The sequence below is a fragment of the Leopardus geoffroyi genome, chromosome C3 (genome assembly GCF_018350155.1).
Source record: "Leopardus geoffroyi isolate Oge1 chromosome C3, O.geoffroyi_Oge1_pat1.0, whole genome shotgun sequence".
Lineage (NCBI taxonomy): Eukaryota > Metazoa > Chordata > Mammalia > Carnivora > Felidae > Leopardus > Leopardus geoffroyi.
In genome coordinates this window covers 141,276,086-141,293,380 of record NC_059338.1, presented here as the reverse complement: position 1 = coordinate 141,293,380, position 17,295 = coordinate 141,276,086, and the positions used below count along the sequence as shown (strand labels likewise).

The following is a 17,295-nucleotide window of genomic DNA, read 5'->3' as shown; positions in this document are numbered from 1 at the left end:
TCTGAATTCAGTGTCTTCCCCTCAAAGCATCATCATTTCCCTATCTCTCCCACTGGACAACTGGTTGAAGCCAGAGAGTATGTTTCGTAGGTCCGTGCACCCCTGCATTTTCCTCATAACAGGGGCCTGATACCTGCTTGCTGAATTGGTGAACAGAAATGGACACGAAAGAGATGGTCAAGGAATGTCGTTTAGGAATGTTGAAACCGGGGAGGGTTCTGAACTTAACCTGCTGGTCGGGTCAGTTTGACAGAAGGCGAGCTTTGCTTACTATGGTTAGGAGCACTGCCAATCTGTTCCAGGATCTGCAGATAAAACTTTTACCCCCTAGCCTGTCCTGATCTAAAACCTGCATTAAAAAAAAACCCTTGGGGCGCCTGGGTGGCGCAGTCGGTTAAGCGTCCGACTTCAGCCAGGTCACGATCTCGCGGTCCGTGAGTTCGAGCCCCGCGTCGGGCTCTGGGCTGATGGCTCAGAGCCTGGAGCCTGTTTCCGATTCTGTGTCTCCCTCTCTCTCTGCTCCTCCCCCGTTCATGCTCTGTTTCTCTCTGTCCCAAAAATAAATAAACGTTGAAAAAAAAAACAAAAAACAAAAAAAAAAAACCCTAGCTCTTCCTAACCTCAAGAGAACACCAGGTCAATACAGCTTCTTAGAAGTCAACAATGACTTCTAGGAGCATGTACTGGAAGAAAATCCATAGCCTGTAATCAGTGGAAGCCATTGACCAGCTGCCTTGTTAATCAGCATGTTCTCTCCTCTTTCATGCTTGCTACTGATATATATATATCGCATTTGGTGTGCAACTGCTATGGCATGAGCTCTCCATTTCCTTGCAAATAGGTGGATATGTGACTTTCACGCTAATGACTACCACGTGGTATAATAAAAACCCATCAGCATGAAATATAGCATTTTTAGAAGGCTCTCTTGCATCAGTGAAGCCCATTTATGCTGCCGAAAATGTTTTTATCTGTCCGCTCTGATGTGGGAAATGGGTGTCATTAGTAGGACACGCATAAACTGAATAGATAAAGCTGGACTCCATGCATGTGTCTTTATGCTGCCTGCAGACCTCCATACGTGCTGTTATGTGAATGAATGGATGCCATCTGCCAAGGCCCTGAAGAAAACTCAGAGCTGCTAAAGGGAAGGAGGCAGAAAGTCTGAGAGACAGCTCTTGTGCTCATCCGTTCCTTTTTCTTCTTTGCATTTGGTTTTCGGAGGAATCTTAATAGGTGGGGTGGGGGAGGAATTCATATATTTGGGGATTTGCCTGGTCCTGTTCTACTTTTCAAATAAGGGCAGTGGAAGAGGTGGGAAAGGCTGGGAGTTGGAGAGGGCAGTTGTGAGCAAAGTTCCCCAGGCTTCACAGGGCAATGTGATTTTGAGGTCAGACGTGTTTTGAGCCCCATTGTGAAATATAATTCGCCTGCAGGCATTACAAATCTTAGCAAATGGCGCTAGTAAGTGCTTCGTTAGCCAGCAGGAAACCCAACCAACTTCCACCAGTAACATCTGTATCGGATTGTCAAAGAAAGAGAGAGGAAATAGTTTTGCCTCTGTCACGTTGCTCCTAAGTCCCAATCAAACACAAGAAAAAGCAGCCGAGTGATGCTTGAATAGAGCCAGTGTGAAAATGAAGTGCAGACGAAGTGCCTATTCAAAAATACAGTACATTTCCAATGGACTGCTGGAATCACTGAACACTGGCCAAAACCCCCAAAGAAAATACAGAAGAGCACCTTAGAATGCCCTGCGATGTATCTTGTGCCTTATGATTTACTTTGGCATTTTTTGTCGAACATTCCATGTAAGACAGAAAAGATCATCTGTAGAAATGCTTCCGTTATACTGTAGAGGTGGCTGCTTCCACTTTGGAGACTTTTGGAATATTCACAATAGTCATATTCTTTCATTTTTATTTTGAAATAATGTAGATTCACATGCAGTTGTAAGGGATGATGCAGAGACATCCCGTGTAGCCTTGATTTCGTTTGCCCCACTGGAAACGTCTTGCAAAACTATAAGCAATATCACAACCAGGATACTGACATTGATACAGTCAAGATACAGAACATTTTCATCGCCACAAAGATTTCATCGCCACATTTTCATCCTGTACCCTTTTAAAGCTGACATTGATACTGACATTGATACAGTCAAGATACAGAACATTTTCATCGCCACAAAGATTTCATTGCCACATTTTCATCCTGTACCCTTTTAAAGCCACACCCACTTCCCTCCACCTTCACCCACTCTTTAACCCCTGGAAACCACTAAGCTGTTGTTTCTATAATTTCGTCATTTCAAGAATGTCATATGAATGGAATCATACAGTATGTAACTATTGGGGATGGGGTTTTTTGACTTAACACAATTCTCTCTCCAGAGATTTTTCTGGATTGTTGTGTATATCAGTAATTGTTCCTTTTAATTGTTCCTTTTAGTGTTGCACGGTGTGAATGTACCAATATGCTTAACCATTCACTCACTGAAGGACATCTAGGCTATTTCCAGTTTGGGACTATTACAAATAAATCTGCTATAAACACCCTAGCACCAGATTTTGTGTCGACATAAGTTATTGTTTTTCTGGATGAATGCTCTGGAGTGTAATTCTTAGGTCATATGGTAGTTGGATATTTAGTGTTTCAGAAAACTGCCAAAATGTTTTCCAGAGTGACTGTACTATTTTACGTTCCCACCAGCAATGTAGGAATGATCCAGTTTCTCCATATCTTCACCAGAATTTGGTGTTTTCATTTTTTTAAGACATTCTAATAGGTTTATAGTATAATATCTCATCGAGTTTAATTTGCGTTTCAGTAATGGTTAATGATATGGAACATCTTTTCATGTGCTTATTTGACATCTGTATATTTCCTTGGGTAAAATGTCTCTTCATGTCTCTTGTCCATGTTCTAACTGGACTGCTTGCCTTTTTGCTGTTGAGATTGAAGTGTATTATGTATCCTACATATTACTCCTTTGTGAGATCAGCGGTTTGCAAATATTTTATCCCACTCTGTATCTTCTTAATGTTGCCAATATCCAATTTATTATTCTTTTCGTTTTATGCATCATGCTTTTGGAGTCAAGCTTAAAAACTGTCTACTCCGAGATCCTAGAGATCGTCTCCAACATTTTTTCTAAGTCTGTATAGTTTTACGTTTAAGTCCATGATCCATTTTGAGTCAATTTTTGTATGAGGTGTGTAGTTGAAGACAGGTTTACATTTATTTATGTATATATTTATTTATGCTTATGGAAGTCCAACTGCTCCAGTACTATGTGTTGAAAAGCTTTCTTCCTTCAATGAAATGTTTTTGTACTTTAGTAAAACATCAGTTGAACATATTTGTGTGGATCTATTTCTGAGTTCTCTCTTCTGCTTCATTGACCCATGTATTTCCCCCTCCCCTAATACCACAGAGTCTTGATTATTGCAGCTATAATAAGCTTTGGTTTTGGTAAAATAATTTCTTCCACTTTATTCTTTTCAAAATTGTTTTCACTATTCTAGGGTTTTGGCTTTCCATATAAATTTTAGAATATCCCTATTGATGTCTACAGAAAAAAATCTCACTTGGCTTTTGATAGATACTGCAGGTCTGTCTATCAGTTTGAGAGGAATTGACATATTTAGTATGTTCTCTTTTGATTCACAACATAATATGTCTCTTCATTTATTTAAACCTTCTTTGATTTCTTTCATCAGCATTGTGTAGTTTTCAGCATACAAATGCTGGATATGTTTTGTCATGCATTTTTAAATTTTGATGGCTTTGTGTTGATTCTTTGTCTATTTCCTTTCCATTCTGCAATGTTAATGAACTCAGTTATAGAAAGCTTGTTTTTTTTCTTTTTTGGTGTCTGTTTTTTTTTTTTTTTAATAGATTCCTTGGGATTTTCTATGTAGATAATCATGTTATTCCCAAATAGAGTCCCATTTTTCCAAAAGTTTTTTTTTTTTTTTATCACAAATGGGTGTTGAATTTTGTTAAATTCTTTTTCTACATCACTTGATATGATCGAGTAATTTTTTCCTCTTTGGCCTGTTCAAACAATGGATTACTATTGTAAAGGCGCCTGGGTTTTGTTTTAATCAGGTATGGTGAGACACACAGACATGGAAATGACTGTCATGAAGGAAGCAATTTGTTCTTTTTCCAGATCCCTAGAAACTGGGTGAAGGCACGCCATGATGGGAGGGGCACAAGAGGAAGCCCTGCGGTTTGTCAGGAGGCAGAGAGAGTGAGGAGAAAACTTGGGCAAGAGTCTTCATTGTGATTTAATGGGAAGAAATGAACAAGGCAGGGAAAAGAGGCTAAACAGGATTAGGATTTAGGCTAGTTGGAATAATTTCAGTGGGCTCCTGGGTATAGGAGCTGCCCCTGGTTCCGGGGGTGATTGGGGCAGGAATAGTGGCCCAGAGTGTAACAGTCCAATAAAGGAGGCAGTTGGGGTATGGGTGCTGGATTGGTTAGTCTACATATAAAAGGAGTTCTCTCTTGCTCTCTCTAAGAATCAGCTAAGGGACAGTTCCTTCCTCATCAACAAGTCCTCAGATGGCAAGGCATCAAATATAGAAACTAGAAAATATGGTTAATCATTCAGTTAATTGATTTTTAAATATTGAGCCTGCCCTGCATCCTGGATAAACCCCACTTGAACATAGTGTATCATTCTTTTTGTATATTGCTGAATTCTGCTTGCTAATATTTTAAGGATTTTTACAACCATATTAATGAAGGATATTGATCTGTAATTTTATTTTGTGGTACTGTTTTTGTTTCACTTCGGTATTTGGGAGATACTAGCTTCATAAATGAATCAGAAAGTGTTTCCTTCTCTTCCACTTTCTGGAAGAAATTATGTAGAATAGATGCTAACTCTTTGAAAGTTTAGTAGAATCTTCCAGTGAAACTGAGCCCAGTTTGGTTAACTTTTAAAATTACAAATGTAATAATGTTCTTAATAGTTAAGGGCTATTTTAAGTACCTATTTCATATTGGGTGAGTAGTGGTACCTTCTTTCTGAGGAATTAGTCCATTTCTTCTCAGCTGTCACATATATGTGTGTATAATTGCTTATAGTATTCCTTGATTATCCTTTGGGTGTCTGCAGTGTCTATAGCAATATCTGCACATTCATTCCTGATTTTGGTAATTTGTGACATCTCCCTTTGTTTCTTTGTCAATCTTGCTAAATGTTTGTTTATTTTATTTGTCCTTTTCAAAGAATCAACTAAGAATCAACTCTTAGTTTTATTGAATTTCTTTATTGTTTTTCTATTTTCAATGTCGTTATTTCTGCTCTTTATTATTTTCTCTTTTTTTTAACGTTTATTTATTTTGAGAGAGAGAGCATGCGTACAAGTGGGAGAGGGGCAGAGAGAGATGGAAAGAGAGAGAATTCCAAGCGGGCTCCACACTGTCAGTTGCAGAGCCAGATAGGGGCTCGAACCCACAGACCATGAGATCATGACCTGTGAGGAAGTCGGACACTTAACCAACTGAACCACCCAGGCAACTCTCCCTCTACATTCTTAAAGTGGGGACTTTAATTATTGATTCAAGACCTTTCCTTTTTTTGCATATATGTATTTAGTGCTATAAATTTCCCTGTCAGCGCTGCTTTAGCTATGTTTCACAAACTTTGATACATTGTATTTTCATTTCCCTTCAGTTCTGTGTATTTGTTTTCCTTGAGACTTCTTTGATGCATCCATGAATTATTTAAACATATGTTCTTTAGTTTCAAAGTGCTTGGAAATTTTCCTGTTATCTTTCTGTTAAATTTCCGGTTTGATTCCATCATGGACAGAGAATATACTCTGTATGATTTCACTTCCTTTAAGATTGTTGAGGTTTTTTTATGTCCCAGATATGGTTGGTCTGTCTTGATATATGTTCTATGGGCACTTAATTTTTTTTTAATGTTTATTTATTTTTGAGACAGAGAAAGACACAGCGCTAACAGGGGAGGGAGAGAGAGAGGGAGACACAGAATCTGAAGCAGGCTCCAGGCTCTGAGTTGTCAGCACTGAGCCCAAGGGAAGGCTCAAACCTACGAACCACAAGATCATGACCTGAGCCGATGTCCGACGCTTAACTGACTGAACCGCCCAGGCACCCTGTGGGCACCTAAAAAGAGAATGTATTCTGCTGCTTTGCATGGAATATTTTACACATATCACAAGGATACTTGTTTAAAATATGAAACATGAAATAAGAAAGTGAAATATTGTCTTTTTGGGGGTGTCTAGGTGACTCAGTGTTAATGTCCAACTTCAGTTCAAGTCATGATCTCAAGGTTCATGGGTTCGAGATCTGCGTCGGGCTCTGTGCTGACAGCTCAGAACCTGGAGCCTGTTTCAGATTCTGTGTCTTCCTCTCTGTCTCGCTCTCTACCCCTCTGCTGCTTGTGCTCTCTCTCTCTCTCTCAAACATAAATAAATGAACATTAAAAAAATAAAATAAAAATTATTTTCCCTGTTTGTTCAGACCTATTCCTTACTACCCCATCAGTTTATTGGTCACTGGCTTCTCCTCCATTTATCTTAAGTCAGTGTTATTCTACTTTTCACACTCTGATATCAGATCCTTATCTTAATAACATTGAGATGCTTTAATAGTTATCCCATATGGGAAACCATAGCACATAGATGAGAACAGCCTTACTCTGCATATTCAGAGAGCAAAGGGGGCATCCTGGACATGAGTGATTGGAGCTCAGATCTGTAGGTCAGTTGTTGAGCCAGTATTCCAGGTAGTAGAGATTTAAAGGTAGCACTCTTTGAATGTGGAGTTAGAATGCTTTGAGGACTAGTTTGGAGGATGTGTTTGCCCTCATAAATATGTGCTGAACTGAAGAGGTGCAAGGTATGGACTGATGTTTTAGTGAAGAATTAAAGATGCTAAACAAATCATTACTTGATTGCCATTGTCTGTGTCTCCACTACCCTGTGAATGCTATATTTGTATTATTCAATACTGTATCACCAACATCAAGCAGGCCATCAATGAATAGTTATTAAGTCCAATTTCAAAAACATAATCCCACTAGGAAAGGAGAGAAGGAAGAAAAGAAGGAATTGAAGGGAAGGGAAAGGAAGGGAAGAAGGAAGCAGAGCTTGGGTAACCTGCGTGCTCTCTACCTGCAATTTTAGTCTTTCCCTTCCTAGGCACATGGTTGCATCCCACTTCCTGACCCCTTGGAAGTCAGGCGCGTGTTTGGCTTCTAACGTATGACAGATGAAGCATGTCACTTTCTGGTGGCCAAACCTAAGATCTAAGGTGTGATTCTTTCGGCTCTGGCAAGCAGCACTATTCCAGATGGGGAAGGCAGCATCCGTGGCTGAGAGCAAATCAAGCATGGCTCCTTGCCAGCCCAGCAAGGACATTCTATTCTGCGTGAGCAAAAAATAAATCTTTATAGTTTTAAATGATAAAAAGCAGGGGCTGTGTGTTATTATAATACAACAGACCCTTTCCTAAATGATAGAAAACAGCAAGAGAATGTCTTCAGCAGTGAGAATATACATGAATTTTCTTTTCTTCTTTCTTGTCTTTCTCTGTTTTCTAGTTTTTCAAAAAATTTTTAAATCTATTTTTGACTTTTTTAGAATGGGTATTATTTTTGTCTTAAGGAAATAAATTCATTTAAAATAAACTGAGGGACAAAATTTGTGATTTGTATATGCTTATAATTTGAGATGATGTTATATTTTTGCTGAGAGATGCATGAAATGTAGGGAAATTGACACCATTTTCTTGAACCTAGGGTATGTTTTAGCACATATTCACTCTGACAAAGTGTTACACTGTCATTGAATCCTGGCCTGTCATCTTGAGACAGATCTGTTCCAGACCCTAAGAAATGCAACTCAGTATGGATAGTGGACCACTGAGGTCTTTGGAGACATTTTCCCTTTATCTGTGGTTTGCTTCCCTCTATCTGTGTTTTGCTAATGAGACCAGGAAACACCACCAACAAGATAATCATTGCTTCTAAGAGGGTTGTCTTGGCTAACTTTTCCTTCCCTCATCTTTCCCTGGCACAACACACACACACACACACACACACACACACTCCATTATTAATAACGTGGTCAGGCTCATTTGAGAATACGAGAACATTTGCACATTGTCTTTATTAGGTAAGAGGGAGTTTCATTTGAATCTTTTAGAGAGACCTGAAGTGAAGTGATCCTGTTTCCACTTTGCCCCAAACCTAAGACCTCTGAGGCACAGGATTTTTACGTGCATGTATCTGCACATAGTTGCTGGCTGACCTGGATGAGATCGATAAAATTCCATGCCTTCAAGCTGGCAGACTTGAAGCCAGGGCCAACCTAGAGAGAATTGACTGGGTCTCAGCCCTGTGTTTTTTTTTTTTTTTTTTTTTCAACCTTCTCTGACACAAACCGAAGAGAGTTTTGATGTCTTTGATGATTGAGTTTCCATGGACTAAAACGAAGAGTCTCTAGATATTTTAAAAAGTCTAATGTTTTCTTTAAGATTTTGCCCACTGCCTCTAGAGTATTATTTACAGAGTTTTCTTCCACTTTACTAACGTAAAAATGTGTAACACAATAGATTCTCAATAGAAACAAAAGCCCTGTTGTTGGTCCTCTTAGAAAAAGATGGTAAAGCCCTGGTTTTATAGATAAACCCTTTGTAGTACTCTCCTCATCTTCTATAGTCCTTCAGAACCCATGCTCAGTATGGGATAATGAGTTTTGTTTCTGAATAACAAGTTCAAAAGGACCAAAAAGAGTAAGGTTAGTATTTAGCACTTTTTGTTAAGGGAAAACTCTGGGGAATGATCTTTTTTTAAGGCACCAAAGAACTTTTAGATCCCAAACTACCCTAACAGAGAAAAGACAGCCTTATTAAAATCTTTTACATATCTAAAATTAGATTTGGAATAATGAGAGATTATGACACATGTACAAATTAATAAAAAAAAAAAACAGCCTCGCCACCCTTACTTGGTGGTTTCATTAAGTTTTTAAAAATAAAATAAATTAAAAAATATATACCGTCCCACACAAAGACTTTTAATCAAATTGTCTGGTTTATCTTCAAAATATGCAATTCCTTTGTACTCTGTAAAACATCTAGATAGAGGCAAAAATTATTTTTAAGTTTTTAAAATGTCAACCCTTACGTACAGTTCGTGTACTTACATTGGGAACTAGGTCTCGGTGTGGAAGATTCCCAGGGATCTTGCAGACTCACAGGGCTCTGAAGAAAAGTTAATAACCCTCTTGCCTTGTTACTAAAAAAGACTCAGGCAAGGCATTTCATACACCCTCAGGGATCAGCTTGCTGCCTGAACTGTTAGCTCAGGCGGCCAGGCTCCTTCCGCTTTCCTCTCTTCTTGCTTACATTTTACAAAGATGCTTGTTGCGATGAAATTGATTGGCAGCACACTTGGCAATTCAAATTGCTTCAGGTGTTCCTTCTTTTTTTTTATTCCATTAACCAAGATGAATGCAGTGTAATCTGCGGAAGCTCTGCATCGGTAACTCGGGTCCTGGTGCCGTGGGACTAGCTCAGACTTCATGGTCAAGGCCCCTTATTTTGTGGGTCTAATTAGGATGGAGAATAGCTTCTCAGTTTTTCTAAAAGATGAGGCTGTGCTCTGAGCTGTATTCTAACATTGGAAGCATTTAAAAGATGCTCTCATTTCCTAATGTATACAAAATATATTGATGTGCAGAGGCGGAAGCCCATATTTCCTCGGTTAGGGGAATCAACTAGTCCATCAGTCCACAAGTGTCTTCTCCCTGGGCCCTCCCATGTGGGTCCTGGGACAAAAGAAGGAACTAGCTCTGGAATCTGTGGAATAGTTGCCAGCAAACGCTGTCATACATTGGTGTGACATTTTTGGAGCATTCCAGAAAGCTCCTTCTCTTCAGCTCCTTTGAAATCCTTTTCCAATCCCTTCCTACTCCCAGGGAGTTCACCTGCTGTCATGATAATGCCACTGGAAACGGGGGGGGGGGGGGTTGGGGGCGAGAATGAGGGTAGAGGAGCGAGTATATACTCAGAGCTCGTCTGACATGTGGAAGAATCCCGACTCCCTCACTACCTGGTTCACACACGCTCCTGTGCCACGTCAGAGGTCCTATCACTGCGACTTGGGGAAGACAGGGCTGGCACGGAGGCACAATTTTTAAGTTTTGGAGTCAGAGGGGAGGAAGGAGGCAAGGGGAATAGAGGAGATGTTACCAGCTAGGAAGTGTGTGTGCTTTCTTTCTTTCCTACCACTAGCTGGTGCTTCAGTCAGCGAGAAGTAGGTTGCTCCCGGGGCTGTGGTCCTGTGGGCCCAGTCCAATCTGGAATGTGTGCTAACTGGTGTGCATTTCTCTCTTTCCGCCCCAGGACAGCTTTCCTGCCCGCTTCGGAGGAGTCCATTTCGTCAACCAGCCCTGGTACATTCATGCCCTGTACACGCTCATCAAGCCATTCCTTAAAGACAAGACCAGGAAGCGGGTAATGCAAACAAACACCCAATGGGGGGTGCAGAGGGACAGTGACCGGACCCTCCTTTCAATCTCTCTGCTTCCCTTCTCTCTCTTTCTCTCTCCGTCTCTCCTAAGTTTTCATTGTGGGTCTTCTGCTTTTCTGCACTCCCTGAGCCTTTGAGCCTCAGCTGGAGTTTGCAAATGGCCTGGATTTAATCAATAATTTAGTAGAACTGGGTTATTTTCAGAGTCCCAGCGACCAACCAAAGGAAACTTTGAAGGCATGCAAATACCAGATGCCCATTTTACTGTAAGTGCTCGAGGGAGATACGGGGTCAAGCGGCTTCCCGTTCATGGAATATTTTAATAGCTAGCATTTTGTCCTGCAAATGTATTATCCTGATGAAGAATGTTTACCATTTGTTTTTCTCCCCCATGGCTCTTGGGTCATAGCTGCCGGCTCCATCACCTTTGAGGCTGGGAAAGCATTCTTCACGAGAAATAATAATGCTCTGAGGAGGAAGGCTTTTAAAGTCTTAATTGCATCGGCTGATGACATTTGGGAGGCCAGCACCTTCGATCAGGGCTGGGGCTTTTCATGGCATTCTGATTAGCTGAGAGACTGAACATTGTTTCTGCACTCCCTCGGAATCTCAGTTTCCTCATTTATAAGACAGAGAAACAAACACCCATATCACAGAGCTATTGGGTAATTGGGTAATTTAATGAAGCAGCATATGAGAGCAGGTAGCATAAGGCCACTGATGTGGTAGAGACTCAGCGACTTTCATTCTCTTCATCATTTAGCTCCTGTTCTTTTAAACTTTTTGATTTCAGCTACCTCCTGGGTCAGGTGCCCCACCTCTCAAGGGAATCTGGCCAGGGTCAGTCTTATGGCACCTTACGTATGCCCCTATACCCAGGGGAACCCGTTCTGGGGAAGAGCCTGAGTATTCAGGGGGAATGATCATGTGAGGAACCCCCCTACATACACACCCACAGACACACTCTGTGTTATCCCCAACTCCTAGACCTCAGCTGCTTCCAGATCCTTAGGAAATAGTACAGCAGGGAGGGGTAATTCTCCTGTCCCCAAATAAGCATGGAACTAAGAACTAGAACTCACCAGCCTAAGGAGACAGGGACGTTTGGAAGCTTTTTGCTAACTAGGGCTCAGGGCATAGAAGGGAGTTTCTGGAACTCTGGGCACAGAACAGAATCCGACAGGTGAAGAATCCAGCCTCCTATCTGCTGAGTTCTTCCATCCCATAGCACCGCAGGAGAGATGGCCAGTTTCCACAGCACTCATTTGTCCTTTCAGAACTGGAGGTGTTGGCTATCGGTGGGAAAGCAAACTGGTGTGTCCACTCTGGGAAACAGTATGGAGGTTCCTCAAAAAGTTAAGAAGAGAACTACGATATAGCAATTGCACTGCTAGGTATTTACCCAAAGGATACAAAAATACCGATTCGAAGGGACTCGTGCACCCCAATGTTTATAGCAGCAGTATCAACAATAGCCAAATTATGGGAAGAGCCCAAATGTCCATCGATTAATGAATGGACACAGGAGTTGTGGTATATATATGCAATAGAATATTTCTCAGCCGTAAAAAGAATGGAATCTTGCCATTTGCAATGACGTGAATGGAGCTAGAGTGTATAACGCTACGCTAGATAAGTCAATCAGGAGAAGGACAAATACCATATGATTTCACTTGGATGTGGAATTTAAGAAATAAAACAGATGAGGATGGGGGAAAGGAGTGAGAGGAAAACTATAAAACAGACTCCTTTTTTAAATGTTTATTTATTTATCTTGAGAGATAGAGTGCACGCGTACACAGGGGAGGGGCAGAGACAGAGGGACAGAGGATCCCAGGCAGGCTTTGCTCTGTCAACACAGAGCCCGACTCAGGGCTCCGTCTCATGAACTGTGAGATCATGACCTGAGCCCAAATCAAGAGTCGGACGCTTAACCAACTGAGCCACCCAGGCACCCCAACAGACTTTTAACTATAGAGAACAAACGCTAGGGTTACTGGAGGGGAGGTGGGTGAGGGAGGGGCTAAATGGGTGTGGGTATTAAGGAGGGCACTTGTGATAAGCTCTGAGGGTTGAATGTAAGTGATGAATCGCTAAATTCTACTCCTGAAACTAATATTACACTATATGATAACTAACTGGAATTTAATTTTAAAAACTTGAAACAAACAAATGAATATCACAAATAAAATTGAAAGTATAAAGAATTCAAAAGCAAAAAAAACAAAAGAACTGGAGGTGTTAGGTGGGTGGGTACAAATATTTGCTCTAAAAACCGGAGCTAATATTTAGCTCTGCTTTTCCATGCTTCAGATACTTTAGCTCCTCCTGAAAAGTGTTTTGCAAAAGCCAGAACATGGGAATTTCTTCAAAAACCATCATTCTTATTAAAATTGAAATCCACTGTCCGAAAATGTACATTGTTTTCTGAAGTGCTACCATATTCTTCTGAAGAATCTTAGCACTTAGCTTCTTGTCCCTTTCCTTTCTAAATGATGCCATTATATCATAAATTGAAATCAATGTAACAGAGCAAGGTAGTAAGTATGTGTCCGTTACGTGGTATAGTTTAATATAGTATATGGCATAATTGATAATACTTTTATGGTATATTATGCTATATTTAAATATTTTAAAAGTCACCTTTATATTACAGAAAGGCTAACTGGTATGCATGTGTACACCTATGTGAATATAATCAGTGGTCCTACACTTGCCTAACTCATGCGCATTGAGTTTGCAACACGAAGTGTGGGAACCGAGATCACTCCACAGGTGCGCTTTGAGTAGACTTTCGGGAGTCAATTCCTAAATTGTAGGAAATGGTAATTATCTACTAGTGGCTTATCCACTTTGTGGATTTGTCTGAAAATAATTGTGATCTGGGGATGTTTTCTCCCCTGCTCGGCCAGTTTCCATCACCATCCACTGTATGTTCAGAAGATGCAAATTTATGTGCGTGTCAGCCCTTAATCCACACACGAATGGAGGATGCTGCAAAAATACCCATAAGTTCTCAGGCCACAGTTTTCAGTTCCACTGCCTAAGGATTGATAAGGCTTTTACCTCGTGTCCACATCACCCTGGGAGCTAGGAACATATTAATAGAGTAAGAAAACATCACCCCTTTTCCCGAGGATTCTTCTCTTCCTGTGGGGAAGCAAGACATAAATGAACAGATCAGAGAAAATAGGAGTCAGCAGATACTAGTTAATTGGGGGAATCGAGGAGGAGAACCAGAGTGTGCGGGTGCCTCTGGGACAGAAAGAAGAAGAGGCTGCCACTTGGTGAAGGTTTGGGAAGGATGGTGAGATGGGGGTGGGGTACAGAGGGCAGAAAGCACTGGGGTGGGGAGTGGAAGGAAGAGAACAATGTGGGGATGCATGTGAAGCATGATTGGGGGTTTGCGTGGTCTACATCATAGCCTTTTTATCAGTAGGGATAATTAGATTACTGTATGTGTAAACTTGGGCCATGGCCAAATAAGACCCAATTTGTTCATAAACTTCATTTTTTAAGGACTATTAATTCAGCCCCTTTTCTGAGCAATAAATTAACATTTTACGAAGATTAAGCTGCAGACACAAAATTGGATGCCTCTTTAAACACCATGATCACCAGTAGCGCATCCAATTTGTCATCGCTAAATTGTGTTTTAGGCTAAATAGTGGCTCGTAGGTTTGGGGTTTTTTTTTTGTTGATAGTTGTTTTTTCCTTTGCAGATTTTCCTGCATGGAAATAATCTAAACAGCCTTCACCAGCTAATCCACCCTGAATTTTTGCCCTCTGAATTTGGAGGAACCCTTCCTCCTTATGACATGGGAACGTGGGCCCGGACGTTACTTGGTCCAGACTACAGTGATGAAAATGACTATACTCACACTTCCTACAATGCAATGCATGTGAAACACACATCCTCCAATCTGGAGAGAGAATGTTCGCCCAAGCCGATGAAGAGGTAAGACCTGCATTATCAGAGCCTCCAAGTCAGAGGTCAATAAGCATTTTTGATTTGGGCCTATTGTGGGTTAAGTAATTGCAGACCTTTATGGGCACAGAACTTGAATAAAATAAATTGCAATACATTCTCAGCTGATTTCACTAGAATTGAAAGCAAATGGGGCTTGGCTGGCGCAGAAATCTAGTTATCCCTGTTGTATTAAAGAAACAGTTAAAGGCTGGACCTCGCTCATATCATGTTTGCAGTGTTAGTCTCTAGAGAGTCTGTTAACACACACAGAATGAAATGCTGTGCCTTTGGGATACCCTGGATTGAAAAAACAACCTGCCAGAAAACATTCCTATCATCTGTGAATTTAGAACCATTTATTGAGCATTTGCCTATAAGCACTGATAGGTGCTGCGAACACACGAATAAGAACAGAGAAGTATAGCTCTGGAAAATCTGATGAGTAAGACTTTTGTTGACATATTTATAAAGTGGGTGACATTGGAGCTAGGTTTTGAAGGGTGAAAATAAGCCACCCAGGCTTAAAAAGGTAGAGAAGGCATTCTAGGCAGATGGGATAGAAAGAGGCACAGAGGCTTCAGAGGGATGGGATAGTCTGGTGTGGCAAACAGGTGCGCGAGGGGTGGGGGATGGGAGTGGGCATGGAAGGAAGTTCTAAAGACTGTTGCATCTAGGGCGTGAAATATATTGCATACTGTATTTAATGGAGTGCCGTGAAAGAGGGTTTTTTTTTAAACTGATGTACAAATAATATATGAGTGCTTTCTCATTGTAAAAATTAAAACCTTATTTTTAAGGCTACAATCTTTTTAACCACTACTCCCAATCTCAATCCCAACTTTTCCCAAAGGTAACCATTGCTATCAGAGTAGGGTGGACCCTTTTCCATTCTATTTTCTAGATATTACCCACATCTACCCATACCCATAGAAAATATCTAATATTATATATTAGTTTGCTAATCCAACTCCTGCAACAACAAACCACAAACTGGGTGGCTTAAGCAATAGAAATGTGTTCTCTCACAATTCTGGAAGCTAGAAATCCAAAATCAAGGTATTGGGAGGGTTGGTGTCTTATGAGACCTCTCTCCTTGTCTTGTAGATGCCTGCATTCTCCCTGTTATCTTCACATGGACTTCCCTCTGTGTGTCTGTGTCTTAATCTCTTTTTACAAGGATACCAGTCATATTGGATTAGGACTTACCCTAAAGACCTTGTTTTACCTTAATTACATCTTTTAAAGGCCCCATCTCCAAATACAGTCACAGTCTGAGGTGCTAGCTGTTGGATCTTCAACAGTCCAATTTGGGGGGCAGGGCATGGTTTATCCCATAACATACTGTAACATCTTTCTATACCAGTAAATCTAGAGACATCTCATGTTTTTCATGCTGCATAGTATTCCGGTACATAGTATTCCAGTATTCCAGAATATGTCACAGTTTAGCCATTTCCCTATTGATGAGCATTTAGCTCCTCTGAGTTTTTTCTCTATTCCAAAGGACGAGACTCAATGAAAGTCCTTGATATGCCTCCTTCATTCTCACAGGAAGTCCCTCAGGTAAACTTGGAGCCTTGTAGTTGCTGGGTCAGAGAGTATGTGTATTTTCAATAGCCCACACTGCCCGGTGGCCTTCCTAAATGACGGTACTAATGGATAGTCCCAGCAGCATGTGTGAAAATGTCCTTTCCCCAGACTCTACCTTTCGTACTTGATATTATCAGAATTCAATTCTAATCATTATCCTGATGGCAGGTCAATTCTATGCCATTTTTGTTTTCATCTGTATCTCCTCACTGGACATAGTTGAGCAGAGAAATGACACAATGACAAAGTAAGTCTGAGTTTTATGAGGATCGTGGAATTCGCAGGGAAATATGGACTAAATGCCGTCAGAAGGCTGATGCGGGGACTCAGGTCCAGGGATGAGGGCCATAACTAACACCGAACCAATGAAGACTGGCTGTAGTCTTGAGGTGTTTGGGGACGGAGGGATGTCACTGTGAGAGTCTTCTTTGGATAACTAGGCTTACACTGAGGCAAGAGAGAATATCCAGGAGGAGGATCTCCACATTTTCTGCTCCATTGGGAATATTACATGCAAGTGTCTGGTGAAGCCTTTCTGCTGAGACTGGAGGGATCTGGAAATTCATTTAGTCCCCGGGTTAACAGCTGACATTCTCTGGGAAGTGTTGGTCATGGGAGCTGAGAACCTGGCTTTGTGTCTCCACAGTGAAGAGACTGACCTTACTGGTAGAGGTGAGATTGTCCCGCCCAGATTCTGAGCTGCTCTCAGGCCAGGCTACGGCGCAGTCATCGTAATAATGTAACAACTCACACTATTGACACCATTCTGAACGCTTTACCTGCATTAACTCTCTAAATCCTCACGATAACTGTATGAGAAAGGTATTATCACTATTCCCATTTCACAAGTGAGGAAACAGACACAGAAAGGTTAAGCAACTGTCTAAGGTCATACAGCTAGTAAATGGCCAAGCTGGGATTCCGAGCTGGGCAGCTTGGCTCCACACTCTGTGTTCGTGTCCTCTGTAAGATAAAGCACACTGTCTGCTTTTCCTCATACTTTCTACCCGCACCTCTAGTGCCAGCCTTCTCTCTCCAATCCCTCCATGGGCCGGGACAATGACACTTCCTGTGGTTTGTCCTTACCTTATTTCTATAGACTTAGATAAAGTCAGCATACCCTCAGACTTGTTGGAATGTCCGAAGTCAAGTGGAATAAAATAGCAATTTGCCACTCTTTCTCCAGGTGATCAGTTATAGAGTTACATCT

The 17,295-nt window shown here is 41.1% G+C and overlaps 1 protein-coding gene across 1 annotated transcript in view; it reads left to right on the top strand.

Annotated features, from left to right (window-relative positions):
• The window catches only part of CLVS1 (clavesin 1), a 175,534-nt gene that overhangs the window by 130,475 nt on the left and 27,764 nt on the right, over nucleotides 1-17,295 (top strand). Inside the window, exons 4-5 of the mRNA XM_045455142.1 lie at nucleotides 10,399-10,509; nucleotides 14,248-14,483. Of these exons, the coding sequence (XP_045311098.1) occupies nucleotides 10,399-10,509; nucleotides 14,248-14,483 (347 nt within the window). The remainder of the gene's footprint in view (nucleotides 1-10,398; nucleotides 10,510-14,247; nucleotides 14,484-17,295) is intronic.